This window comes from Xyrauchen texanus, chromosome 35 (assembly GCF_025860055.1).
Source record: "Xyrauchen texanus isolate HMW12.3.18 chromosome 35, RBS_HiC_50CHRs, whole genome shotgun sequence".
NCBI lineage: Eukaryota > Metazoa > Chordata > Actinopteri > Cypriniformes > Catostomidae > Xyrauchen > Xyrauchen texanus.
The window spans coordinates 17,603,592-17,630,682 of record NC_068310.1 but is presented as its reverse complement, the minus strand read 5'-3'; the positions used below and the strand labels follow the sequence as shown (position 1 = coordinate 17,630,682).

The following is a 27,091-nucleotide window of genomic DNA, read 5'->3' as shown; positions in this document are numbered from 1 at the left end:
TCACTGGCTATCTTTTATTCGATGCAGCAATTGACTATAAAACCCCCTATAAAATATAGCAAACTTTTGAAACAGTCAAGCTGAAGAGTTACTGAAGCACTCTGAGTGAAGAGAAATGTTTAGTCTGATTTACCAGCAAACACCTGGCAGACACCAGCTAGGTAAAAGAGTCCTCCTTTAGACATGGTGAAGAGTTGCTCTAGGAATATCAGGAATTAAATGGAAGAGAAGGCCACAGATAAGACCATCAGAAACTGGACCGCTGGAAGCCACTCATTATTGATGCACTGACTAATGGTGCATAAAGAAAATTGATTGTGCATTAGGTTGCCAAATTCAAAGCATGAGGCAAAAAGGAACTGTTTAAGTGCTCAAAATCGAATGTTGAACAGAACCATGCACCTGTTTCATTGTGAAATCGACAGTTGTACCACAGGTCTGAGTTCTCTGTGCCATCCCAAACCCACCAGGACTGAAAGAGAAGAATGCATTTATTCAGAGTCAGATAGAAGTATGGGGACAATTTTATCAGGGATTTCAGAAATATGCACACTAACTTGAATCAGTAAATCACATAATGATATGGATTATTTGTTTTAAACACAGAGGGTCTAGGTGTCATAAACTGATCTCCATGGTATCAATGAAGAGAACTGTCAGTGTGATGGAGCAGAGTGACAAACATTAGAAGGGATGCCATGGTGATGGACAGCACCTGTCAGCTCATGAGACAACATCTAAAACTTTGAGATTTTTGTACAAAACAATTAAGGATATTACATATTTTTAATTATTTAAAATTTTGAATTGATTATTTTAAATGATTTTCTTAATAATAATTATTATTATTGTAACTATTTACCTAAATTATAATACTATTTCTTTCAAATTCCTTGTTTAAAGTTTACTGGACAGTTAAAAATATAACTGCATAATTGTAAGATTCTCAGGTTTTCTGTATTGGGCATATGAGGTTTAACAAGTCTGTTTTATCCAAAGCCAAGCGACGAAAATAACTCTGGATCAAGTCCAGAGCTGAGAAATCAAGGGACTCGTTTAGACTTTTCTTTCGTAAGACAGGCAGTGGTGAAGAACGGCCTTATTAAAAGTCATATTCTGTGTTTTCCAAAAGTCTTCAATAATTCTCAGACATAAAAAAATATACCAGGTTCAATCCAAATTAAGCTCAGTTAACATAATTTTGTGGCACTATGTGATAAACACAAAATTGTATTTTGACTGGTCACACCTTAAATAAAAAAAATTTTAAAAGCGATATGGGTTACAGTATTGCACTGCAGTATTGTTATTGTATTGCACTTACAATAGAGGTGAATAGGGCTAATCAGTAAATGCTAAAATACTCACTATTTCAGAAGTATAGCCACAAGATGTTAACAAAATGTGTGTTAACATGATTTTAGTGTAATAAAATCACTAACTTTTTTGTGTAAAGTTATTTCCAATATTAAAATTTTATTACATAATATTACATAAACCCTAAAACATCAATAACAAATTTTTTTTTAGCTTGAATTATGCACAAGTTTTAATAGAAGAATTAATGTAAGTGCTTTAAATTATAAGCTGCACAATTCTGTCTTTAAACAGGGGGTAATAAACATTTTTCGTAATAAACATTATTCATAATGCCACAGAGTTTGCTGTGGTACATGTTGTTGTTGTTTTTATGTTTTGTTCAGAAAAGTTTATTTCTGTTAAAAAAAACTATGGATAAAAATGTACTGAAAATAGTGATAAAACATTTTTACAAAACATGTTTTAAGAGCAAAACAAATAAAGGTAAGCTCACCAGAATTGATCAAAATCCAAGTGAGGCAACTGTCACTAACTTGCGATGTATTCACTATGTAAATGATTCTCCAAGTCTCTGTTCATGTTATTCTTCTCAACAGCTTCAGTAAATTGGCAGTGAGGGATATATGTATGTGTGTGTGTATATATTTATTTATTTTGTCAACTCCAGATACGCCCATTTCCTTTTGCTGAATTATACAGTGCATTTGGAAGTTATTCACAGCGCTTCACTTTTTCCACATTTTGTTATATTACAGTCTTATTTCAAAATTGATTAAATTCATTATTTTCCTCACAATTCTACAAACAATACCCCATAATGACAATGTGAAATTAAGTTGATTGGACATGAGTTTGAAAAGCACACACCTGTCTATATAAGGTCCCACAGTTAACAGTGCATGTCGGAGCACAAACCGAGCCATGAAGTCCAAGGAATTGTCTGTAGATCTCCGAGACAGGATTGTATCGAGGCACAGATCATGGAAATTTCTGTAGCATTGAAGGTCCCAATGAGCACAATGGCCACCATCATCCGTAAATGGAAGAAGTTTGGAACCACCAGGACTCTTCCTAGAGCTGGCCGCCTGGCCAAACTGAGTGATCGGGGGAAAAGGGCATTAGTCAGGGAGATGACCAAGAACCTGATGTTCACTCTGACAGAGCTCCAGCATTTCTCTAGAGACAGGAGAACCTTCCAGAAGAACAACCATCTCTGCAGCACTCCACCAATCAGGCCTGTAGCCACTCCTCAGTAAACGGCACTTGACAGCCCGCCTGGAGTTTGCCAAAAGGCACCTGAAGGACTCTCAGACCATGAGAAACTAAATTCTCTGGTCTGATGAAACAAAGATTGATCTCTTTGGCCTGAATGGCAAGCATCATGTCTGGAGAAAACCTGGCACCGCTCATCACCTGGCCAATACCATCCCTACAGTGAAGCATGGTGGTGGCAGCATCATGCTGTGGGGATGTTTTTCAGCGGCAGGAACTGGGAGACTAGTCAGGATCGAGGGAAAGATGAATGCAGCAATGTACAGAGACATCCTTGATGAAAACCTGCTCCAGAGCGCTCTGGACCTCAGACTGGGGTGAAGGTTCATCTTCCAACAGGACAATGACCCTAAGCACACAGCCAAGATAACAAAGGAGTGGCTACGGGACAACTCTTGTGAATGTCCTGGAGTGGCCCAGCCAGAGCCCAGACTTGAACCCGATTGAACATCTCTGGAGAGATCTGAAAATGGCTGTGCACCGACGCTCCCAATCCAACCTGATGGAGCTTGAGAGGTCCTGCAAAGAAGAATGGGAGAAACTACCCAAAAATGGGTGACAAGCTTGTAGCATCATACACAAAAAGACTTGAGGCTGTAATTGGTGCCAAAGGTGCTTCAACCAAGTATTGAGCAAAGGCTGTGAATACTTATGTACATGTGATTTTATAAAAAAAATTATTTTTAATAATTTGCAAAGATTTCAAACAAACTTCTTTCATGTTGTCATTATGGGGTATTGTTTGTAGAATTTGGAGGAAAATAATTACTTTAATAAATTTTGGAACAAGGCAGTAAAATAACAAAATGTGGAAAAAGCGAAGTGCTGTGAATACTTTCTGGATGCACTGAATATCCATTGCTGTCCTGTTGTAGTGCACACAATCCATTCTGATCATCCTTGTCTTTTCAGAATCAGAATGAGCTTGCCAAGTGTTCTCACGTACACAAGGAATTATTATTATTATTATTGTTTGTTTATTTATTTGGTGATAGGAGAAACAAGTGCACATAGAACATTACAGTGATACACAGAATCTAATACAAGGTAAGAGTATAAATAGACACAAATTATAGGACATATAACAAAATGGTTTATGTACACGTGCAAGTGGTAATGTATGTGCAATGTAGGGGTATGTACAGTTATTGAATTAAATATGTGAATTTACATATGTACATGAGATATGTATTTACATTATTGCACTATGGGGGAGTCCTGAGGCAGTTGAATTGTTCGTGAGGGAAATGGCCTGAGGGTAAAAACTGTTCTTCTGCCTAGATGTCCTGGTGCTCAGTGCTCTGTAGACAGTTCAAAGAGGCAGGGTGTTTGGGGTCCCCAGTATCACTGGATTTTACTAGTCCTATATCAACTCAGAGGGTGTGCACTGACTTCATTTCATAACTTAAATCTCCTTTTGATAATGTAGATAATGTAGATTATGTGAGTGGGTGTGTTTCATTCATTATCGCCCAAGAGATGAATTTATGGTAATTTAACAGGGATGGGAAAGTCACCTCAGTAGGGAAAACTACAGGAAACTCAATGTTTATTTGTCATGCTGTGTACAGTAAAAAAAAAATCTACCCATGTGTCAACTACCCAATGGGCTATCTGTAGAAAATGTTAAATTAACATCAACATTTTAGGTTAAAATTAATGTAAGCGTATAAACGAAAGTACATATTTTAGGTGCCGTGACTCATCACTGTTTCTCAGTTTTCACCATTGTTAAAGTGATCATGACATTACTTATATATATATATACTGTATGTTCCTTGCGGTTCACTTATAAAAGTAGTAGTTTTTTGCACAAAACAAAACATTCTGACCCTCTGTCAGAAACACTCTGGTTAGGTGCTTCTTCTCCTATAAGACTTGACACACCCACTGTTATGAATGGCTATATGACCTGCCTTGTCTTGGTCCTTGACAACAGCGTATTTGAATGAATGAAACTCAATGGACACTGGTCTTAGAACCTTATTTTCATCCTACCTCCTCCGTACACAGCCTGTGAAGGCAGAATTTTATAGTTTTTGGACACAGCCATAAATTATTTGTCGGTTTAAGGAAATCACATCTTTGTTCCTTGTACATTTCCTACTAGTTGTCGTACTCATTCGAAACAACAGGGGAAGGTGCTTCATTCATGGTGACTTTAACACTAGCATTACTAATGTTAACACGATTTTCATAAAATGTCACTATAGAAATGTGATCCATGTTGTTCTATGACTGGATGCTCCCTGGATGCCTGGAACTAACGGAAATGTAAAAAAAAATTGAACTGAGAAAAAGCAACCGCAAATGGATGGATGAACCGCAGCAGTGAAGCGTGATGGCTGAATACATACAGTACTTACAACTGTAGCACACATCTTAGGTACATCCCAAACTGCATTCTTCTGCATTGTTCTACACCATTTTGTAGTGTAAGTAGTATGAGTATTATGTTTACACTGAAAATGCAGCAAAAAGAAGTGTAGCCTACTTGAAAGTACCCGGATGATGCACCTTTTCAATCATCAAAAAGGAGTGTGGAATGTTGGACACTTCACGCACTCCGCGAACGTGGCTTGCCGTACATTATGAAGGGGGTGGAGTTATCTGACTGCACTGCTTGTCTGACAAAATAATTGTAAATAATGAAGAATGTAGCAGCTTGCAAAACTTCAGTGGATACAACAAATTACAAATGTGAGTTGACTCCTTTACCACCACCCCAAGTTGTGTGAATATGTACGTTGTTTAAGATACAAGTGTTGAACTGAGGCTAGCTAATGTGCTAAAGCTAGCATCAACGCATCGCGCTTTTTAAACGTCACTTCCGTCAGCTGATAAACAATCTCTTGTAGGTGAACACAGACATTAGCAAAATGTCTAATGCTTTATTGTTAGTGTGTTGCTTGGAATTGCTTAATAAAAAGAAATATCCAAGCGTTAGTTTAAAGTGTGATCCTTTACCATGTCTATCAATGTCATGTCATTTGAAATAATAACCTTATGGACTTGAGCCATCGGTCTGCGCTTGCTTGTGTCTGGACTCAGAGGAAGACCGCAAGGGGCATTTTGGACCGGGTCGATGTCGCTCCAGTCCAGTAGGGAGCAGTAATACTTCTATTTCCTCCGTTGATTTCGTATGATTTGCTCATGTTACGTCACAGTCACAACGTCAGAGGAAAAGCAATGGCGACGAGCAGCTCTTGTTTTTCACGGACCCAAACAAACCGCGGAAATCGAAGCAAAAACATTTTAAATAAAATTCGACATGGCCAAATCACTGAGGTGGGGCTGACTAGAGGGACTCAGGTGAGAGTTTACTCTGTTCTGTCAGTAAAATGTTATTCAGACACTATTTATATATCATGGCCTGAAGAGTCCGCATTAAAAAGTTATTCTCAGACTTAATCTGGCAAAACAATTTTTTTTTATGACAAATATATTGTTATAGGGTTGTATTTGAGATTTTTAAGTTACATTTAATGCTTCTCAACCGAGAAAACAAATTGATGAGCCTATCTCCATTTAATAGTTAAGTACTGATGTCATATGTATCTGTATTGATTGTGTTAAGATAATAACTATAGAGCAACAATAACAGAATATGTCCCCATGCTGTCTTATTTAAAAATGTGCTCACAGTGGTTGATAAGTGTTATGATGGTGTCAAATGCAGGTTCCTGTAGCTCTCCTGGAGGAGAGAGATAAAAGAGCTCAGTGGCAGGGGATACCAGTGTTATTGAGAAAGCTTCATGAGAGCAGCCACCCTAACAGTGATCTCACCAAGATTCACAGTGTGGTCATGGTATTCAAGAAGCCTCTGCCTATTCACATTTTTCAAACTTGCCGCTTGAAATTTCTTTTAAATACTTTGTTAGCAGATGTTGAGTTAGATATTTTTTGTGGTTTTGCAGGAACTATCGTCATTGCTTTCTATGGAGGCCATGTCATTTGTCACAGAGGAGCGCAAGACACCACGGGAGTCTGTTTCACCCAATACATATACGTTTGACCAGTTTGGAGGAGTTGATGTGAGTTTAATATAGCTGAATATTTTTGCTGTCTATTCTTGATCAATAGAATAGATGACATGCAATTAGTTTAAAGGCATTCATGTAATTTGAAATGAGAGCATTGAACATTTTGGATGGAATTTGTTCAGTTTGAGTTCTACTTCATAGATAGTTTTGGATAAGACAATCTGCTCTGGAGTGCCTAAAATCATTTTATGAACATTTATACTAATTTCATTGCGCAAGCGGCACTCTAAAGTTTTTATATTTGTTTTAACAGCACTAGAAAGCTTGACCCTACTTTGGCTTCTTTTAAAAAACTTAAATAACCACAAGCCACATTAAAGGAATGTGATAATCGAGAATTTCTTTAGATTTCTCCAAAATCTTACCACGTTTCCTGCAAAAATTCATTTAAAAATTTTTTTTATAACTTTATCATTTCCCTAAAAGTTGTTTGTGGAGATTCTGATGTGGCCAACGCTCACAATACAGGGAGACCTACCCATATGTAAGTTCAATTTCAGTTCAGCTTTACACAAGCATTTAAACTACAAGCTTCATAAACTCCTTACCATTTTCACACTTGTCTTTTCTTACTTTGCTGTTTCTTGCATAAGTTTTGCTTTAGCATTTACTAGCATCCCATTCATTAAAAGTTGTCTTTTATTTTCAGTGAGTGATGATCTCATCAAGGATTGTCTGAGTGTTCTTTACAACTGCTGTATATGTGTAAGTATATTAATTATGTACATGTCTCTGAATGGGCACTCATGATGCTGTAAACTTAGCCTGATTGTTTCCATGTGAGTAACAGCATCTGCTTTTGTCTTGCAGACAGAGGGCGTAACAAAAAGCCTTGCATTGAGGGATGATTTTATCATGTTCCTTTTTACCCTCATGTCTAACAAAAAGGTCTTCCTACAAATTGCCACTCTTATTGAGGACATTCTAAGTGTGAGGAAGGTAAAAACTAAGGCTTATATCTTGTGTGGTTTTTAAGAAAATGCTTGACATGTTGTTTTAATGTGAAAGTGCTAAATCTGACATAGCTGATTGTTGATTCTTCCTCTGCGGCCCTTTTAGAAATGCATTTTCATTCAAACTGCACTGTCATCTACACTTCACAAATATTGGAAATTTATGTCAAAATTACTTTATTTTAACCTTAGGAAATAATTAAACTTCAAGAAATTCCCAACCTGCCCAGTCTGGTCCAAAGCTTCAATCAGCAGCAGCTGGCCAACTTCTGTCGTATCCTATCTGTAACCATAACAGAGCCAGATGTGAGTGTAGACGACAAACACACTCTCCTGGCCTGCAGCACCCAGCAAAAGGCCAACCACCTGCCATCACGTGCTGAGAGCAACCAGGGTTAGAGAGCAATACTGCTGTTCATTGGCATGCCATCATGTGTTCTGCTGGTCACAGATTTTAGAATCTCATATACACGAGGAAAATATAACCGCTATTTTATGTCAAACATTTCAGTGCATCATATTGGTGTTACAGTGACATGTTGGCAAATATTTTCGTTGTTGTTCGGGTTTTTCCAGTGGCACTGCTGAATATCCCCGGCTTTATTGAGCGTCTTTGTAAGCTGGCCACACGGAAAGTTACAGAGGCAGAAAGTGTCTCTGCCAGACTGGAACTAGAGGACTGGCACAGTTGGCTTGACAATGCCCTGGTGCTGGATGCTCTCATGCAGTTAGCAATTGAGGAAGCGGAGCAGAGCAGTACAGGTGAGAGGAAATAAAAACTTTATAAAAAGGTGCTGCTGTTGTGTTATCTGCACTGTATACTCCTATTCAGTCCTTCCTATTTCATACAGTCTGATTGGTTGACTTTCAGAGTCATCAGACGAGAGTTCACTATCCTCCAGTCCGCTCAGACACCGGCTTCCTCAGTCCATGAAGATAGTCCATGAGATCATGTACAAAGTGGAGGTTCTCTATGTGTTGTGTGTATTGCTTATGGGCAGAGAGAGAAATCAGGTAATGTGATTACATTGAACAGTTAATTTGTCTTCCTCCAGTCAAATGTGCAATAGTAGGCCCTACACCAAAATTAAAAACTGAAGTGTGTAAAAATGTAGTGTTACCACATCACAGCTAAACATGCAGAGACAACTATAAGTATGCCACATAATGGGATATCATTTTCTCACAAAACTGACAACACTGTCTGTGGCGCTATAAAAAGTCTTCCATTTGTTTTGAGTGCACCGTCCAGCTTGACACATCAAAATTGGTGAGTTGGGGATGTGACTGTCTGTTTGTTGGAGCAACGGAAGGTGGGGACATATTCGAAAGACTTTGAAAACAATGTTTAGTTTTTCAATTTAGTGGTACAGAAATTACACACTTCAGCTTTAAAGGAATAGTTTACCCAAAAATGAAATTTCTCATCATTTACTCACCTTCATGCCATCCCAGGTGTGAATGACTTAGTTTTTTCTGCAGAACACAAAGAAAGTCATAAACATCTGGGATGGCATGAGGGTGAGTAAATGAGATACATTTTTATGTTTGGGTGAACTATCCCTTTAAGTATTTAAATATGGCATGCTAATTGTTCTTTATTGAACAGGTTCACAGAATGCTGGCAGAGTTCAGATTACTTCCAGGACTCAATAACCTGTTTGATAAGCTTATCTGGAGAAAACAGCAATCAAGACATGTCTTACACCAACAGAACCAGAACTGTGACTGCAGTCCAGTAAGAACCAGTCCTGTCCGTCATTAATCAGACTTGTGTAAATTACCATTGTATATGAATGGATTACACAGATAGTACATCTCTTTTCTGTTCAGGAGATCTCATTCAAAATTCAGTTTCTCAGACTGCTGCAGAGCTTCAGTGACCACCATGAGTGAGTATCAGATCAAGATTAAAGGAACAATATGGGGAATTTATGACTGTACATTTCCTTTAAGGGTCTAAGCATCCTTTGTGTTAGTAGAGTAATATTTTAATTTTAATTTTTTGAACACAGGAATAAGTACCTTCTTCTAAGTGGACTGGAGTTGAATGAACTGAGTGACATCTACGTCAATGCGAACATCTTTGAAATGGAGGCACTGAATAATACAGACAGGCATGGGGACCTTATTTATATCATGTGCTTCATGCTGCCTGCTCTCACTCACCATTTATTCTTTCACTCCGTGTTGACTTCCCATTAATTGGTTTCTATGGTTTCTGCAGGAATCTTGTGTGTGAAGGTAAAAAGGGTCTTCTCACACGGTTAATCTCAGTTATGAAGAAGGAGCCAATTGATTCTTCATTTAGGTGAGGTGTTTTTATCCACTTACTGGCCTTTTCATTTCGTAAGAGTTCTTGTGTCCAGATAATTAACATGTTTGACTTGTCACATGGCACTTTTCTGCCTGTATATTACACAACACTCTTAAGGTTCTGGCAAGCAAGAGCAGTAGAGAGTTTTCTGAGAGGGACGCCTACATATGCAGACCAAGTGTTCCTGCTAAGAAGAGGCTTGTTAGAGGTGAGCAGACTGTACTTTTGATTGTCTACATATACTTGCATTATAAGAATATTAAGTGTATTGTATGTAAATTGCTGATCCAATGTAGCTGTTTTAATTAAATTCCGATGATTATTTATTTCAACGTGAGGAATGGGTCTAAATTATTTCCTGTGCTAATCACCAGCCTGCCACAGATGCTGTTCATAGAGATTGTTACGGAATGTTCATTTTAAAGGAATTTAAAAAAATAAAAAAAAGATTTCATCATTTACTAATGCCAGCCCAGATACGTTTGACTTTCTTTTTTCTGCAGAACACAAACAAAGATTTTTAAAAGAACATCTCAGCACTGTATGTTCATACAATGCAAGTGAACGGTGACCAAATCATTTAAGCTTCAGAAAATAAAGCAGCATAAAAGTAATCCAGATGACTACAATGTTTTAATCCACATCTATTAATCCCGATTTAATCGGTTCAACAGAGCAAAATTAAACTCTTTTTCACTATAAATCTTGACAACAGCAGTCTCCTTTATGATCAAGATTTCAAACTTGATTATTCTTCCTAGTGCCATCTAGCGCTTTGCGTATGTGTCAAGTGCTAGGGTTTGTAATCAAGCTTGAAATCATGACTGTTTTTAGAGAATGCAAATGGCAAGATGTACAGTGAAAAAGGAGTTCTATTTTTGTCTGCTCTCACCTTAAAACTATTTAATTACTTCAGAAGACATTAAAGAAACCACTGAAGTATTAAAGATTACTTTTGTGCTGCCTTTATGTGCTTTTCGGAGCTTCAAAGTTCTGGCCACCATTTATTTGTATTCATTGGACCTACAGAGCTGAAATATTCTTATAAAAATCTTCATTTGTGTTCTGCTTGTGCTTTATTTGTGTTGTGTTCTGAAGAAGGTCATACACATCTGGGATGGCATGAGGGTGAATAACTGATGAGAGAACTTTCCTTTTTGGGTGAACTATCCCTTCATTTATCTCATTCACAATTTTTATTTCTTTTCATGTCTTCTCTATCTCCTTTGGCAGCATATTCTCTATTGCATCATCGACAGTGGCTGTAAGTCCCATGACGTCCTTCAGAGCTATTTTGACCTACTTGGTGAGCTCATGAAGTTCAACATTGATGCCTTCAAAAGATTCAACAAATATGTCAACACTGAGGAAAAGGTTGGAATTTGAATCAGTCCTTAAGGAAGACACTCTTATGTGATCCAACAGATATGGAATTTCACTTTTGTCTCTCTCCCTTCTAACATCTCAGTTTCAGATGTTCCTTACTCAGATCAACAACTCTCTGGTGGACTCAAACATGCTGGTGCGATGTATCATCCTTTCTCTTGACCGCTTTGAGAGCCAGACTAATGACATGAAAGGTGTGATTAGTGATAAATATGTACAGAAAAGGATTTTCAAGGAAAGTGTATTTATATATGCAGACAAGACAATTGGAAAAAACTTTTCCTTCTCTGTTTTGTTCAGTTGTAGAAGTGTTTTCAGAGTGTCGTCTCTTGTCCTACATGGCTCAAATAGAGAACAGGTTGATCTTCCTTTTTAGACTAATCAAAATCGTCAACGTCCAGACTCTCACCCAGGCAAGATATGATATTATTTCTTAATGCTGTTGTTGACTGTACAGCCTGTTTTCATATCAAAATGGTTCACTGAATTAAATCTTATAGATTAGGTAAAACTGATAGTCATTGTTTGGACCAATCACAGGAGAATGTTAGCTGCCTTAACACCAGTCTGGTAATACTGATGCTGGCAAGGAGGCGGGAAAAGTTGCCCTTTTATCTGAGCACTTTGAGAGAGAAGGAGTATACAGAGAAATACCCCGGCTACCTGCTCAACAACTTCCACAATCTGTTGCGCTTTTGGCAACAACATTACCTCAACAAAGACAAAGACAGCACCTGCCTTGAGAATGTGAGCTTGGCAACATGACATTCTATTAGAATTGTGGGATGATTGAGAGGTAATAACTGTCTCTCTTTTTGCTTCTGTACAGAGTTCTTGCATTCCCTTCACCTATTGGAAGGAGACAGTCTCAGTACTGCTGGGTTCTTGTAAAGGCTCAAGCTGTGCCATTGCCTCCTACATTGATGAGGCCTATAGGGACCTGGACAGAGACTTCTTAGAACTGTGACCATAGAGACTATGATATTTTGAGCTTCTGAGAGGACTCATCAATTTCATCAACACATCTTAGTTTATAAGACATCCTACATTCAGATGCATTACAAAATAGTGGTGTGTGGATGTAGGTGTGAATGTTATCTGGGTATTCATGTTAGTGATTGTGTTGATCTGCTTATTTATGTGTTGGCTGGCTCATCAAAATGGTGATATCATGGCTCGGAGTATTACCTGTGCAGTGAATGTGTGCTTGGGATTATGTTATACTATTGTAGAGGTGTGTGTGTGTGTGTGTGTGTGTGTGTGTGTGTGTGTGTGTGTGTGTGTGTGTGTGTGTGTGTGTGTGTGTGTGTGTGTGTGTGTGTGTGTGTGTGTGTGTGTGTGTGTGTGTGTGTGTGTGTGTGTGTACTGGACTCTGGATGTTTTATTGTCAGTCCATAGATTTACAGCTGCTTTTTTCTCTAGTACAAGAGCTCTCTCGCCTCTCCTGTTGAGAGAGTTGAGTCATCACACCTGGGCATAACAAATTTCTCTAAGCAGTCAGGAAGAGCCTCAATTCCCACCATCCCTCCCTCAATGCAAAAAAGGCTATGAAATTCAGGGGCATCTCAAAGTATTATGTTGGTGGATGGCTTAGTTTACATACTTTTCAGCCCCACACTCTTAGAATGATGACACAATTGCAAGAAAAGTAAATAAATAAATTGTTTTATCACAACCATGACTGTATACAAATTGTTGAATGTTTTAATGTTTGTGCATTTCAGCAGTCTTTAAAACTGCAGAGGTACTTATCTGTTAAGAGATTTAAGAAATATGTACAATTGTTAGCAGGCTACTTGATGGCTTTGTTTCACAGTAATGTCAATTAACCAACCATATAGTTCGGAAAAAGTCACCGTTCTGAAGCCCATTCTTGCATTTTAAATGTACATGTAGTGTACTGTCCATTCAAAATACGATTAATTTATCGGTTTAATAAAACATAATTTTTTTCATTTAATAACTCTAAAAAAATATATATATATGTATATATATATATATTTTTTTTTTTTTGGTTCCTGTGTAATAAGTGTTATTTCTTATGCCTCAAAAGTACATAAAATGGCAGGTATTCCCACACAAATTTTGCTTTTGTGACCAGGACAGTGATATTTTTAAATGTACTTACTTTCCAGAACATTCCAGGTGGGAGTAACTTCTAGAACTTTCCAGTATATATAAATAGTAGTATAAATACAGGGGCCTTAAGCCAACCTGTTCAGTTTAGTTCCAGCTGCCTAAGTGAATACATATCTGCATTTTTCTGAGATGGCATCTAGAGGCTGTAAGCATCCGTCAGATGCATTTTGCCATGTCTGTGTCCAATTTATCAAGATAAGAGCGAGAAAGTACTCAATAGAATCATCTACAAAGATGTGTGCGGCCTACAAGGCATATTTCAGCAAACTCTGGGCACCTCTTTTCACCTGCGAGCACTACAAAAAAAAAAACTAAAAAAACCTCTGGAAGGTAAGATGGGCAATTGTTGCTTGGGATTTTATGTTATAAAATGTGTTGTTTTTATATTGTAAAAGTTTTAATTTTAAAATATTAAAAAAATTTCAATGTTATTTAAATATATATCATATATGAAAAATGTTGCAAAAATGTCTTACACACTAGTCATGGGTGAAATAAATGTATATTTGTAGGATGGTACAGAGGGGGAAAGAGCCATGAAGTTGGATATCTCAAGTATTTGGCGGGAACCCATTGGCCACTCAAGCAACTGCTACTTCTGCATGGTGGACCCTTCCAAACATCGGACTGGCAAGAATATACCTGCTATCACATATCTGCACCTTCCTTCATCCATCGCCCCGGTGCCACACTGCCATGAGCTCCCCGTACCATCTCCTCCAGAGAGAGAGCAGCCAGTCAGAGAGCAAGGAATACTATGTAGATCCAGATGACAATTTCAGAGGTGGAGCTGAGGAGAGAAACCCATACTACCCCAACCAAAAAGACCTCAACTACTTCATTAGAGATCTTGGTTTCACCAAGTTCAATGCCGAGATTTTGATGTCTAGGCTCACACAGTGGAACTTGTTGGATGAAAGTGTGCAAGTCGCAGATCAGAGGAAGCATCACCAACAATTTTCCAGCTTCTTCACTTGTCAAGATGGGCTCTGCATCTGCCACATTGTGACCAGTCTGTTCAAGGTAATCAGAATCGCCTGTTACCAGAATGAGTGGCACCTCTTCATTGACAGCTCATCCAGGAGCCTCAAAGCCGTGCTGCTCCTTTATGGTAACAAGTACCCGTCTCTTCCCCTGGCTCACATGGTGCACCTCAAAGAGGATTACAACAGCATCAAGACCTTGCTGGATGCCTTGAAGTATGATGAGTATGGCTGGGAGGTTATAGGAGACTTCAAAATGGTGGCATTCCTGATGGGTTTCCAAGCAGCTGGGACATTAAGGCGCACTACCACAGTGCGCCTTTTGACTGGCCACAGCAGACAAAGTTCTCTGTAGGGAGAAACAATGTCAAGTGGGAGCCACTGGTGGACCCCCGGAAGGTGCAGATGCCACCACTACACATCAAATTGGGCCTCACATCACATTAAAAAGTGGCTTGGAACAGATTTCTCGCAGTGGTTCAGGGCTTCCTGGCCAGTCACAAGGCTGAAAACTATGTGGAGCTGGTTGAGACTCTGGTGAAGAACTATGGCACAATGGGCTGTAGGATGTCCCTCAAAGTCCATAGCCTTGATGCTCATCTTGATAAATTCAAGGAAAACATGGGAGCGTACTCTTCGCAAGGCGAGAGCTTCCACCAGGATATACTGGACTTAGAACGCTGCTACCAAGGGCAGTATAACAAGAGCATTATGAGAGACTACATTTGGGGGCTGATTCATGAAAATGATTTGCAGTATAATTGTAAATCTCGAAAAACTACTCACTTCGAAATCTTTTGTAGTCATTTTTGTATTACTTTAGTATAAATACATTTGAATGTGGATTCGTATGTTGTTGTTTTTTTCTGAGTTTGTGAAGGAAAAGACACATTCACCCGTTTTCTCATTGGAAATTGTACATTTAAAAATATCATTGTCCTGGACACAAAAGCAAAGTTTGTGAAAAATAATAGCCATTTTCTATACTTTTGAGGCATAAGCAAGTAGGAAATAACACTTAGTACCCAGGAACAAAATTGTGTTACAAGATTTTTAGGGCAGTTTCATGCATTAATTGTCGGGCGCTATCGCGGTAGGCTACAACAAATTGTTGAATGTTTCAATGTTTGTGCATTTCATACTGTAGAGTGGTTAATCCGTTATAAGATTTAAGAAATACGTACAATTGTTGACAGGCTACCTGGCAGTGTTTCACATGAGAGTAAATTAACCAACCATCTTTCGGAAAATGTACCTTATTCATAGCAGCGCCATCTTTTTAATGGAAATGACAACGAGTGATGGATAGACTTACAGTCTCTTGAATGGGCTGTAGGCGAATGCATTTTAAAGTGTTTCTAAGAACATTCAGTGGAGTGGACAAACTCCAGACAACAGTTGTGGAATATCAGATGTGATTTAGGAGTTTTTATTTTTTATAGCTTTATAGGCCTACCGCATAGCATTGAAGAGAAGAGAAGGTATCTCTCTTTTTAAAGTGAAACATGCGCTAGGCCTACTGTGAATAAGGCCAGTAGTAGTGGGCCGAATCCCATTCTTACATTTATTAATGTAGTGTATGGGTCCAAATTCACCATACGTTTTTATTTGTCGTTTTAAGTTGAACAGCATTTTCCATGTAATAATGATGAGATGCAAGCAAACTTTTATTTGGGAAACTGTATCACGCACGTTTTTCTGATATAGTTCATTTTCAGTTCACGAGTAATTACAATTATTTGGAATTGACTTTGGAAAATAAAAGGAGATGACGTATTATTAAAGACGGCTGTGACCTAAATCGAAATTATAACTCTTTGCTTTTAACATTAGGTGACCAGATGATTTCTGAAATGAAAAACGGGGACGTTCATATTCAGTGTTCATTGAAATTGAAATAGGTCATTGAAATTTCATGTTAGCCTACTTGTTAAAATGGGGACAAATGGGATTTTATGTATTTTGACCATGGTGAATAATGTGCTGAACTGTAAGAAATTATTTTGGTTTTGGCTCTGGTTGGCTTAATTTTGAGTTAATTTAAAATAAAATTTTATAATCAAATTAAATAAATAATTTGAATAAAAAGGTCTAGTAAACTAACAAATAGTGGAATTATTTTAATTATTCATTCATTTTACATTATATCAGTGCATTGCCATTAGTTTACTCAAAAACACAGATTCATGTTATGCAAAAATATTAGAAAATATAAGTTGATCTGGCAAAAATATAAAGTTAACAAATCATGGAAATATTTTTTATGGTATATCATGCTCTATAGAAGACTGTCTCAATGAAATTCAAACACGAAGTTGATAGTTTTTAGTGCTCTTCTGTTTCATCTTCAATTAGTTCATTCTTTTCTATGCTATATTGATGACATTATGGCATTAAAGTGAACTAAACAAACATGTATAAATTAGGAACTTGCAGCTGACTCCTCAGCACAGGGATCCTGCCCTTTGAGCATCTTCATAATTTCATGGAATATGGTGAAGAATGTAAACATTTAGCATCTAAAACATATTTTATCATATGACAGAAAGATATTCAATAACGTATAATAATTATTATTATGATAATATTTTACCTAACTTGTTTGCGTTTCTAATATGGACCTGTTTTTCTTAATTACTACCTTTTATTTTGATCAAGTCTTCTGTATAATGGTGCTCCTTTTCATTCACTTGTTTCCCTGCAAGGTGCAAATCTATGCTGTAATAATGTACTGACTTGCTCTACATTTCTTTGCAGATATTTTATTATACATTTTTATTTTTCCACGTTATTGATGTCATATCCTTATTTTACATTTATTTTTGGTATATGTTAATACAACAAATGAGTGAATATGTGAGAAGGCGCTTCCATCAGTCAGTGTGTGAATATTATTAGTGCGAGACAGAGGGAGAGAGGATGGTGGGCCGATAGTGCTGATATACACAATACACACTGATTAAAGATAAAATTATTGATTTTATTTGTTCATCTGTGGAGATTAATTTGACTAATTTTCACCAGTATGTTATTGTTTGTGCAGGAATTCCCTCATTATGAAGGCCAAACTTTCAGGAATGTTTTACACTGTGCAATACATTCCTGTGCCAAAATCAGAACCTGTTATAAAATACACAAAAACAGAACTTGATAACATAAATAGCTAGTATGTTACTCACTTTGAAGCTTATAACAATGATGATAATTATCTTCAATTGCCTAATCCAGTTCTTAAAGGCAAAACCTGAGCATGTAGTAGGTTCACTCTTTCACTGGACTCTAAAAGCTCATGCTCTGCGACTTTACACATACGATCTGTTTGCTCCACCACTCCTTGTAGCTCCTCCACCTCGGCAGCTAGCAGGTTGTTCCACTACTCTGTGATCAGCACTTGCTCCTTTAGGTCCTTGCATTGATGCATAGACTCATCCAGCTCTGTTTGCATGGTTGAGCTGAATCTCCATCATATTCAAATCTCCCTCCATATTTTTCTTAACTCTTATTGCCTCGTTACTAGCTCTGGTCTCTGCATCCAGTGTGGTCTGCATTGTGTCCAAAGCCCGCTGGTAGTTTTGACTGCATTGGTGAAAAAAAATGGATAAGAGCTTTTAAGGGTATAGTGATATTTTGATATTTAACATGTTATCTTATAAACAAGAGGGTCCCTTTCCAGAGGTTGTCAATCTCTTCATCCCTCTCTGCAATTTTCTTGTCAACCTCAGTTCTCACCTGGCTGAGCTCTAGTTGGATGCGTAAGGTCTTGCTCTCGTCATGCTCCAGAGTGCCCTGAGGAACACAGAGTTAATGGTACAGAGTTATCTTTCCACACAAGAAATATAAAATAAGTTTCAGTTAAGCAACAGTTGAGCATTAACTCTGGTATTTGAGGAAATGTTTCACCTCAGCCTCCTCTAGCACCACCTGAATGTCACTCTTCTCAAGGTCCAACCTCTACTTCATCTGCTCAAGCTCATGGATGGTTTTGCTGCCTTGACAAATCTGACCAGTCAAGTCAGCGATTTCCTCTGCAAAAAACTTCTTGTTCTCCCTTTTGATTGTCTCCAGCTGGTCCAGGGCTTCGTAGGAGTTTTTCAGCTAGAAGAGCTCCGTACAGAGATTGCGAGCCTCTTTCTGAGAGCTTTCCAGCTCTACCTGTGGCTCCTCAAACTTCTGCCTCCACTCAGACAGCACCTGGAGATTGTAAGAATCAGTGATAGATAATAAATATGATCAATGTCCACATGCTTCTTATAGATACAAAAGATATCAGAGAAGGAACTCCCAAAAAGCTTAGTCAAAAATTATTTTGCTTTTGGCCTGACCTTATCAAAATTGCATTGCTTTTTGTCCAGTGCAGCAGCCACAGCATTAGAGTGCTCCAAGTCAACCATCAAGTCCTCAATCTCTGTCTGCAGATGGTGCTTGCTCTTCTCCAGTGAGGCACACTTGGCGTTGAAAGCTTCCACTTCCTCCTCTGAACTCTGCAGACGTGCAACCAGTTTCTTCCTAAAGACAAATAAATCAGCTTTATAAAAGGTACTGTTCCATAGCATTAATGCAAAAGAGATTATGATTCAGTTCCATCATTAGATCCTACATAAATGTTACAGTGTGGCCTCTTACTTGGCGTCTTCTAATTCCTCTGAATGGCATCAGTCTCATACTTTGTCCTCCACTGAGCAATCTCTGCATTGGCTTTAGACAAGCACGCTTTAATTTTGCTTCCTGCTCCTCCTCGAACTGATCTCTTAAGAGGTCACAGCCATGCCTGGATGACTGAACAGCATGAGCTAAACTGTTCTTTGACTGGCACAGACACAAACCCACAAAAATAAATAAAATATTACATGTAGTGTACTTAAGGTGAATCACATTATGTGACAGAGAGGAAATTGATTATTAGATATACAGCAATGTATCCAGTTCATCCAAAACTGTGCTCACTTTGGATTCCTCTTCCAGTTGTTTCTTCAGCTCCTTCATGGACTCGCTGAGAGATGTCTTTGTTCGCTGCAGCTGCATGACCATAATCTCTCTCTCTCTTCCAGTCTGCGGCTAGTCTCGGCTGTAAATGAGAGAGAGAGAAAGAGAACAAAGGCATTAGTACTTAGCCAAATGCCAGTCACCTTGTTTTAACTCTATGAATGATTTGATTACTGTTTTGCCATTTGCATCCAAGAGGAAATAAAAACCTGACATTTTTCTTGCAGACTTCCAATACAATATGTATATACTGTATATGTTATTCTGGTCAACATTTTGTTTCAAAGTAGTTTAGAACACTGACCACTTTAGGCCCGTGCTTTTTGAGAGGTGGTCTCAATTAGCTGTCTCTGGAGTTCCTCCGCCTTTGTTTTAGACTCATTCAATTGGTCCTCAAACATCCTGCACATTTTCTCTGTTGTGGCCTGCAGACAACAGTTTCTTTGTTAAGAGAAATTCTCACCATTCATTTGTTACATAGCAATAGTATATTTAATAGCCTGAATACATATATGGTTCGACACTTGCTGATAATTTGTCATTGGCAGTGTTTTTTGAAATTTGAATGGCTACATTATTCTCATCCCATACTAGTTTAGGGTGAACTTAAAGGGATAGATAGTTCACCCAAAATTTCTAATTCTAGAATGACAGTCCCAGTCACCACTCACTTTCATTGCATCTTTTTCCAATGCAATGTAAAGAAGTGAACATCTTTTGTATTCTGTGGGGAAAAAAGATTTTACATTTTGTGATGAACTATAACATATTCTACCTTTTTGCAATACATTTTAGAAATAGTAGGAAGAATATACAGAACAGTACATATAATGATAGATGATTAAGCTTAAGTGTCAACGTTTCCAGTTGTCCCATTTTACCTATATTTACATTTACAGGTTTACTACTTTTGGCCATAGACTTCCAGGATGCCAACATAATGGCAATATGAATGTCACAAACCACATTAAGCACACTGATGTTTCTTACTTTGGCTCTTGAGAGATGCTCAAGGTTAGGTTGAACATAAAATTTGACATTCTTTTTAACCTGACATTGGGTCTTAAAATATAGCGCTCCTGCACAAGACACGCTGCATCCGTAGCATATGTTTAGCACATGTTTACATAGAAAAAAATAAATAAAATCAATGCAGACACTTACACTCTATTTCAAAACTTTGCTTTTTGTGTCCAAGTACGAAAGAAGCAGCATCCATTTTGTTGCCTGCACCTAACACTCCCTGCCCTTGTTGTTCTAAATTAACTCAGAATGTCTAGCACCAAATAGGACCAGGCTGCCACACGGCATTGTGTCATGTGTTCTATATCAGTAAACCCACTGTGTCACTGAACATGTCTAAAGAGTCAATCAATTCCGCATTGCTGAAGCGGCAACACAATCAGGGATTGTCAAAGGTTGAGCGGAGGTTGTTGATTATCTGCAACTGAACCCGTTGGAGAAACAAGATGACTTAATACTGTCACCTGGGCTAGCATTTCAACAATTTGCCTGCTCCCAGCCCGATACAATCTTGACAAAAGAGGGTTATTTATAATAAGGGGGGGGCACTGGTAAGGAACAGTTAACAACTGGTGTGGGTGCTCTTTGCAGGATACTTGACCCACCTCCACACCTGCTTTTAGAAATGCCATTTGTGGTGGAGGGGGTTTAACCATCTTTTTCTGTCTCAAACACACTTAAAATATGTAGACACACGCCAGACACACGCCGCACCATAGTTCACATTCATTTCAGACATCCCTCCCATGCATTTGCAGGCTCAAAGGCCTATACACACTCTCAACAATTTATCACCATACTTAGAACTGGCTGAAGGAAGCAAGATCTGCAATCGCACACTTTTTGCAGTCATTCAATAATAGCAAAACTATTTGTGTTTGGTTATTTAGATACTTTATGAGTATTGTCATGTTTTAGATACATCTTCTCATACTTCTCTATCATCATCTTCCTGCATGAGTTTACCACTGCAAAAAGGCTGTAGGGAGGTAATGATTTCAGACAGTCGATTGCCCCTCATGTCCTCAAGCTGGCCAAGAAGCCTTGCCTTAAAGAACACCTGAAGGAGTATAGATTCCTAGTGTTTCTCATGTAGCCTAGGATGAGCTTTGGGTAAGTGCAAAAATACCCAATATGAAAGAATTGAAAGAGGATAAATTAATTAACCTTAGTGTGGCCAAACTTGTACTGTGTGTGGTCAATGTCCAGAGGACCAAGCAGGTTTTATACAGCTTTCCTGTTGTGACTTCTTGGATGGCCAAAGGATTCAGGATACGGTAACTGGAAAATCAGCAGGCTAACTTTAAATTATTAAGGTTTATCTGATTATCTTTATTCTTCTTTCTATAAATAGTCTCTTTGCAATAGAACAACAAGCATTATTCAGAGCCCCATGTGTCCAAATATAGATTGCAAATGAGCAAAAACTCACTGCTGTTTGAACTCTGCAGAGACAATGCAGTTAGGAAATCCCTTCCTGCAAATTCGAATCCCTCCCAAGACTCCATAACAGTGAAGCTGATGCAAAACCAGAAATGGCTCCATCGACCCTATCAGATACAAGAACATAAACTGATACGTGATGATGTGTTAATTGTGGGTTTATGGAGATCTTGTGGCAAAACATGGTTTCATCCCACATCTCTGCACTATGACAATGTACCTGGTGTCTTAGTCTCATTGGGGATAATGCATCGAACAAAATGAGGCTGAGTACTTCTCAGATTAGTCATCAACATGTTTAGATTATCCTAAAGTGGGAAAAAGAGAGGAAAAGATCATTTATCATGCTTTATCCTTCATGCAACATGCAAAGATTAAACTGTAAATCAGTTCAGTGTCACAAAACTACAGTGGTTCTTTTAACTGCTGGGTTACCTGTGATCTTACCTGTGTCATGCTTTGCATCTGTAGCTGGTGAAAGGTGAGCCAGCACAGACTTAAAGTGATGTTCATGGTTCAGATTACCTAAACATCACTGCAAGTCTTAACTGACTCACTCTCCAACATCACCATTTCCAAACAACAATTTCATTAGTTTCCATATTTGCTACTTCCAAACCGTATGTTGGTTTTCTGGATCATGGGGACTTATAATGCAAAAGTCATATAGACAATGCATTATCGTGATTATGTTGTCAGTTATCTTCATTCACCCACCTTATGTAGCTGTGACACTGTTTGGAATGATGCTCCTTTACTCCTCTTCACTTTGCTTCCTGTCTTTGCCTCTGTACCTGTAACAGAACATATGTAAAGCATTTTAGTACATATACAACCTGGTCCACATTTGTATTAACTCTTTCATATCAGTTGTAATAAATTTGCACCTGTATCTAAGCCAATGTAGTTCTTGAAGAGGCTCACCATTAACTTGTTGGATGACCTCTGGAAGATTCCCACCACCATTTCATTTAGGGGATCTCTGTTTTTGTCAAGCCATCCATTGATATTGTACGGCACCTGAAGCATATGTATATGTATGTGCATTGCAGTTTTAAATATTGATTAAAAATCTAGGCTCATAACATTTGAGCAAGGCACTTTAACAACAGGTTGGTCAAGACCATCCCTATTAATTCGATGGCACCATTCTAATGGCCACATTTCATACTATATATTGCTTAACAAATACCATGGGCCCCAGTTGTGTGGCAAATAAAGACTCTTCTGTATTCTATGGTTAAAAAATAGCCATATTAAATATTTGTGTAAATATGATGCTAATTCCACTCACCACTTCAGCATAGTGCACCAGCTCAAAGTGAGTGTAGTATTTGTGTTTTTTGTAGGAAGGAAGAGCTGTGTACAAGGTTTTATTGATCCAGCCTACCAGCCAGTTAAACATGTGGTCATAGGTGTCTTTGTCCAGAGCTCCAACTGCATAGGTCACCTGTGATTACACAAAAGGAAAATATACACTTATTTTGTCTTTGTGACGTTATAGAGTAAGCAAACTAATTTGTATTTTCTCATCAAGATTTATTGACTGCATTTTCTCTCAGATTCTCATTAACATAATTCATGATTTGATTATCCATAAAATTAAGCTGCTCTATACAACTGTCTGTCCTCTGAAAATGTACTCATTGCCAACTGTCACTCTGGGGTGAAGCAGTCCTTTTATGAGCTCAGCTGAATTAATCCCCATAAGATAGGAAGCTTTGTCTGCACCTGGGTAACAAAATCACAGTGCTAAGTCCAAGACATTCACTGAAGATCTTGCAGACACATACTTATGTGCTTATGCTGAAATATGTATTACTCTCAGTTCCATCTGCCTCTGCTTGCTCCTCTCCCTGTCGAACTTTGAACTTCATGTTACCAAAGTGCATAATTGCACCAACTATCTTGTAACAGCCATATATTTTTCCTCAAAGAAGCCAAGGGTATCCATTGCATGCTAGAGAGGCAGGAATAAGGGTTAAATATACCATATTAGTGATCGGCTCTAAATTGTTTAATTGGTGAATTCAACTAGTGATAGACTGATTTAACAGCCAGGTTCGATTATACAAACGATTTTTGGCCCTGTTGAGATTATTGGCTTTGATTATCGATTATACTATGGACAATCTTGTAGATGTGTAATGTACATTTTCTGTCATTTATTTGTGAAATTGAAGGAAAATTAATATTGTATTAAATACAAGTGGCACTTACGTCTGTTGCAAGCAGCTCATCGCCATCATCCGTGTTGTCCACAGTTATAACACCCTGTGAGCAGAAGTGATAGTCAAAGTGATTTGATGATACCAGCAGCATGTCTTTGCATAACAGATGAAAGAATTTTGTCACAGAGTGAACTGGGGATGAAATATTGTACTGCAAACCTTTGAAAAATGTATGTCCCCTGAATAACTTGTAGTTCTGGTTTCCTGTGTAAGAGGATCTGGTAGTAGATGTGGTAGCTTCTTTCTCCAGCTTGCTGAAATATTACTCTGGATTTGTCCAGAAGATCTCAAATAAAAACAAAAAATAAGAATGTGAAATTGTAACAGAATATGAAGAAATAGAATTTTTTTTTATATATATTAGCACACAAGTAACTAAGATGTTTCAAATCAGCTTACAGATGTCAATGTAAGCAGTTGCAAGTTTCCCTGTTGAATGAAAAATGAATTCTTATGAATTTTCCCTGTGTTGTAGAGAGAATAGAGGGGAAAAAATTAAATGTAGAACAATATTAAAAGAATGTTAAAGGCTTCTTTTTTTGATATTCATTCACAAAGCCAGACGAGTTGTCATGCCTCTGGGTTTTAACATTGCCAAAAGCTTCCATAGCCGGGTTGGCTTCAATGATCTGATCTTCTAATGTACCCTTTGTCAGTTGAAAATTGAGTTCACCAAACAGAGTTCACTTACCCAACACAATAAATGGTACTGCAGGACGGAACATAGTCATTGAAATGAAATTATATGAAATATTATCCATCATATTTGTGGGGGGAGGGAGCTCAAATTTTTAAAACACAAGAGACAGATAAAATGAAAGACATTGCAAAAAGGGAATTGGCAATGTAGATGTGTAAAAAAGTGTTTATAAAAATATACTGGAGTGGGACTAGGCAACAAAACTCTTAGGCCACTCCTTGTCTGTTAAAAGGCTGTCTGAATCCAAAAGGAAAATATTTGCATTCAGGCATTATTAAACTCCAAAAAAACAAGATGTAGAGGGACAAAAAGACTCATAGGGAAACAAAAACAAGGGGAAAGATGGGTGATGACAAAAAAAGCCCCCTGCTTCTCCAAGAGCAGCTTTAAGGGCAAAATACTGAATTACACTTTTTGTGTCTGACAGTTTTGCCAGCATCGGATTCTCCACTAGGCATGGACAAAATGTATGTGACATATACAGGAAACATTATTAAATCCAAAAAGAGATAAAAACTTAAAAAGAGAATGGAAAAACCCATTTTTTTATATATAGATTAATGATAAAATAATGAGCAGAAAGAAAAAAGGATGATCTCAGATCATTCTAACCTATAGTTGTACATGCAGAAATGAAAGAAATGTAATTGGATGATGGAGGGTCACTTATGTGATAAGCATTGACTGGTTTTCACGATCTGCATGAAAAATATGCCAATGATCAAACAAGTACTGTTCAGGATAAAAAATAAATGCAAGGAATAGAGCATTTGGAAATAGAGGACCAATCTGTAATATGTTAAAGGTCATACTTGGCATGTCACTGTAGGCATTGTCTGCTATGGAATAGATGTGAGCTGGAACATCTGAGCGACGCTTTCCTTTGTATGCTGCAACCACTTCAGCAGAATAGACAGGAAGCCATTTGTACGGGTTAACTGTCAAACAGAACAACCCAGAATATGTCTGCGGACAGACAGAATAGAACACATGAAGACTGAGACAAAATTTGTTTAGCATAATTTAAGAAGCAGATTATTTTGCATGAACTATTTTTCACACCACTTTTTAAACTGAGAGCAATTTAAGAGTAAGTTATTAAAAAGGGTGTCTCACATAGATCATCCAGAAACTGTTGCGACGGCTGAGGTTGAAAAGAACAGAGGCTTCGTTAAGGTGCGTAGGCATGGCCATGACTTCAATCATGTCAAACTTTGGGGGGTTCATCTGCTGAATTTCTTCCTCTCTCACTGTTAAGATCTGTCGGAGTTAAAGAATTTCATCACCATCTTGTGATCGGTTCTTTATTTCCTCTACAGAACAAATGTTGTCATTAGAATGGCAATTTAAGAACTAGGCAAAGCTAACATTTTTCTCCAGTCATCCAAGTGTGCTTAACTTATTAATCCCTTACTGTAAATGTATAAAAAACATCAATCAGAAAATCAGCAGACAGCAATGTAATTGTTAGGTTAAACTTATGGTTAATTAATAAAATAAGAGTAATTTAAGTTCCACCAACCCTTCCATCTTTGGTCTCCACCATGACCTTGTCCCCATCTGTTTATCTGATCTCCACCTCAGTGTAGGATTCTTTCTCATTAAGGATTCTTTCTCATATGGAATCCACACAGGTTTCTATCCTGCACATCGACATATAACAGTGATGTAACTGAACTTAAATGCTTGATGACTAATTACAAAAGTCCCATGCTATGGTGCATTTTCTAAGATAGATTTGTCTTTATTGTGTTTTAAATTAATATTTATCTAAATATTTAAGATAATACAAATAATAATTATTTGAAGGCCATCTAAGGCCACGTTCCATTTAGAAGCATGTAGTGTGTAAATAAAATTAACAGTTGCTATTACTGTAATCATTCCATAAAGTTGTGTTTCAATGCACAACGCTCATGGACATGATTCAAAGCTTCATCTTTTCATTGTCTGGTGTAACAATCTAAAGTAATCGTTTTCGCATAGGACACAACAGACCGATATGGGACAGTACCGTCAAACGCGTGGGCCTGCGCAGCGATCTGTTCCAGATCGGTTTTATGCAGGAATGTGGCCGTATCGCCGAATTCCCTCAGTTCCATATAGCGGGACATTATTAAAGCTTTGGTTCCCGAACCTGCACTCAAAACTCCTGTAATGTTGGATATGCTCTGTTCAGAAAAAAGTTTTTCACCTGTTTGTGTTTTTCATAAGCGTACATTCAGAAATGTTATAACATTAACATATTATAAGCATCTTGGAGTAATAATAATAATAAAAATAAAAACATCTTCAAAA

General features: G+C 37.8%; 1 protein-coding gene and 1 pseudogene across 1 annotated transcript; one reads left to right on the top strand and one right to left on the bottom strand.

Annotated features, from left to right (window-relative positions):
- The first annotated feature begins 5,263 nt into the window (after positions 1-5,263).
- On the top strand, positions 5,264-14,542 carry LOC127628744 (short transient receptor potential channel 4-associated protein-like). Its single transcript, XM_052105602.1, has 19 exons — positions 5,264-5,904; positions 6,272-6,400; positions 6,510-6,626; positions 7,062-7,119; positions 7,285-7,340; positions 7,446-7,574; positions 7,781-7,982; positions 8,165-8,350; positions 8,460-8,602; positions 9,198-9,326; positions 9,422-9,480; positions 9,604-9,705; positions 9,816-9,899; positions 10,023-10,113; positions 11,139-11,279; positions 11,374-11,485; positions 11,592-11,704; positions 11,832-12,038; positions 12,121-14,542. The coding sequence occupies exons 1-19, from the start codon at positions 5,746-5,748 to the stop codon at positions 12,256-12,258; spliced, it is 2,355 nt and encodes a 784-aa protein (XP_051961562.1). The 5' UTR covers positions 5,264-5,745; the 3' UTR covers positions 12,259-14,542.
- Positions 14,543-17,050: 2,508 nt separating this feature from the next.
- Positions 17,051-26,907, bottom strand: LOC127628550 (myosin-3-like; annotated as a pseudogene).
- Between the last annotated feature and the right edge of the window lie 184 nt (positions 26,908-27,091).

Bases quoted from the DNA above. Each gene is read 5' to 3' on its own strand.
- LOC127628744 (XM_052105602.1), top strand. From the start codon at position 5,746: ATGTTACGTCACAGTCACAACGTCAGAGGAAAAGCAATGGCGACGAGC. The intron at 7,120-7,284 runs GTAAGTTCAATT...TTTTATTTTCAG, and splicing joins ACAGGGAGACCTACCCATAT to TGAGTGATGATCTCATCAAG. The intron at 9,900-10,022 runs GTGAGGTGTTTT...AACACTCTTAAG, and splicing joins CCAATTGATTCTTCATTTAG to GTTCTGGCAAGCAAGAGCAG.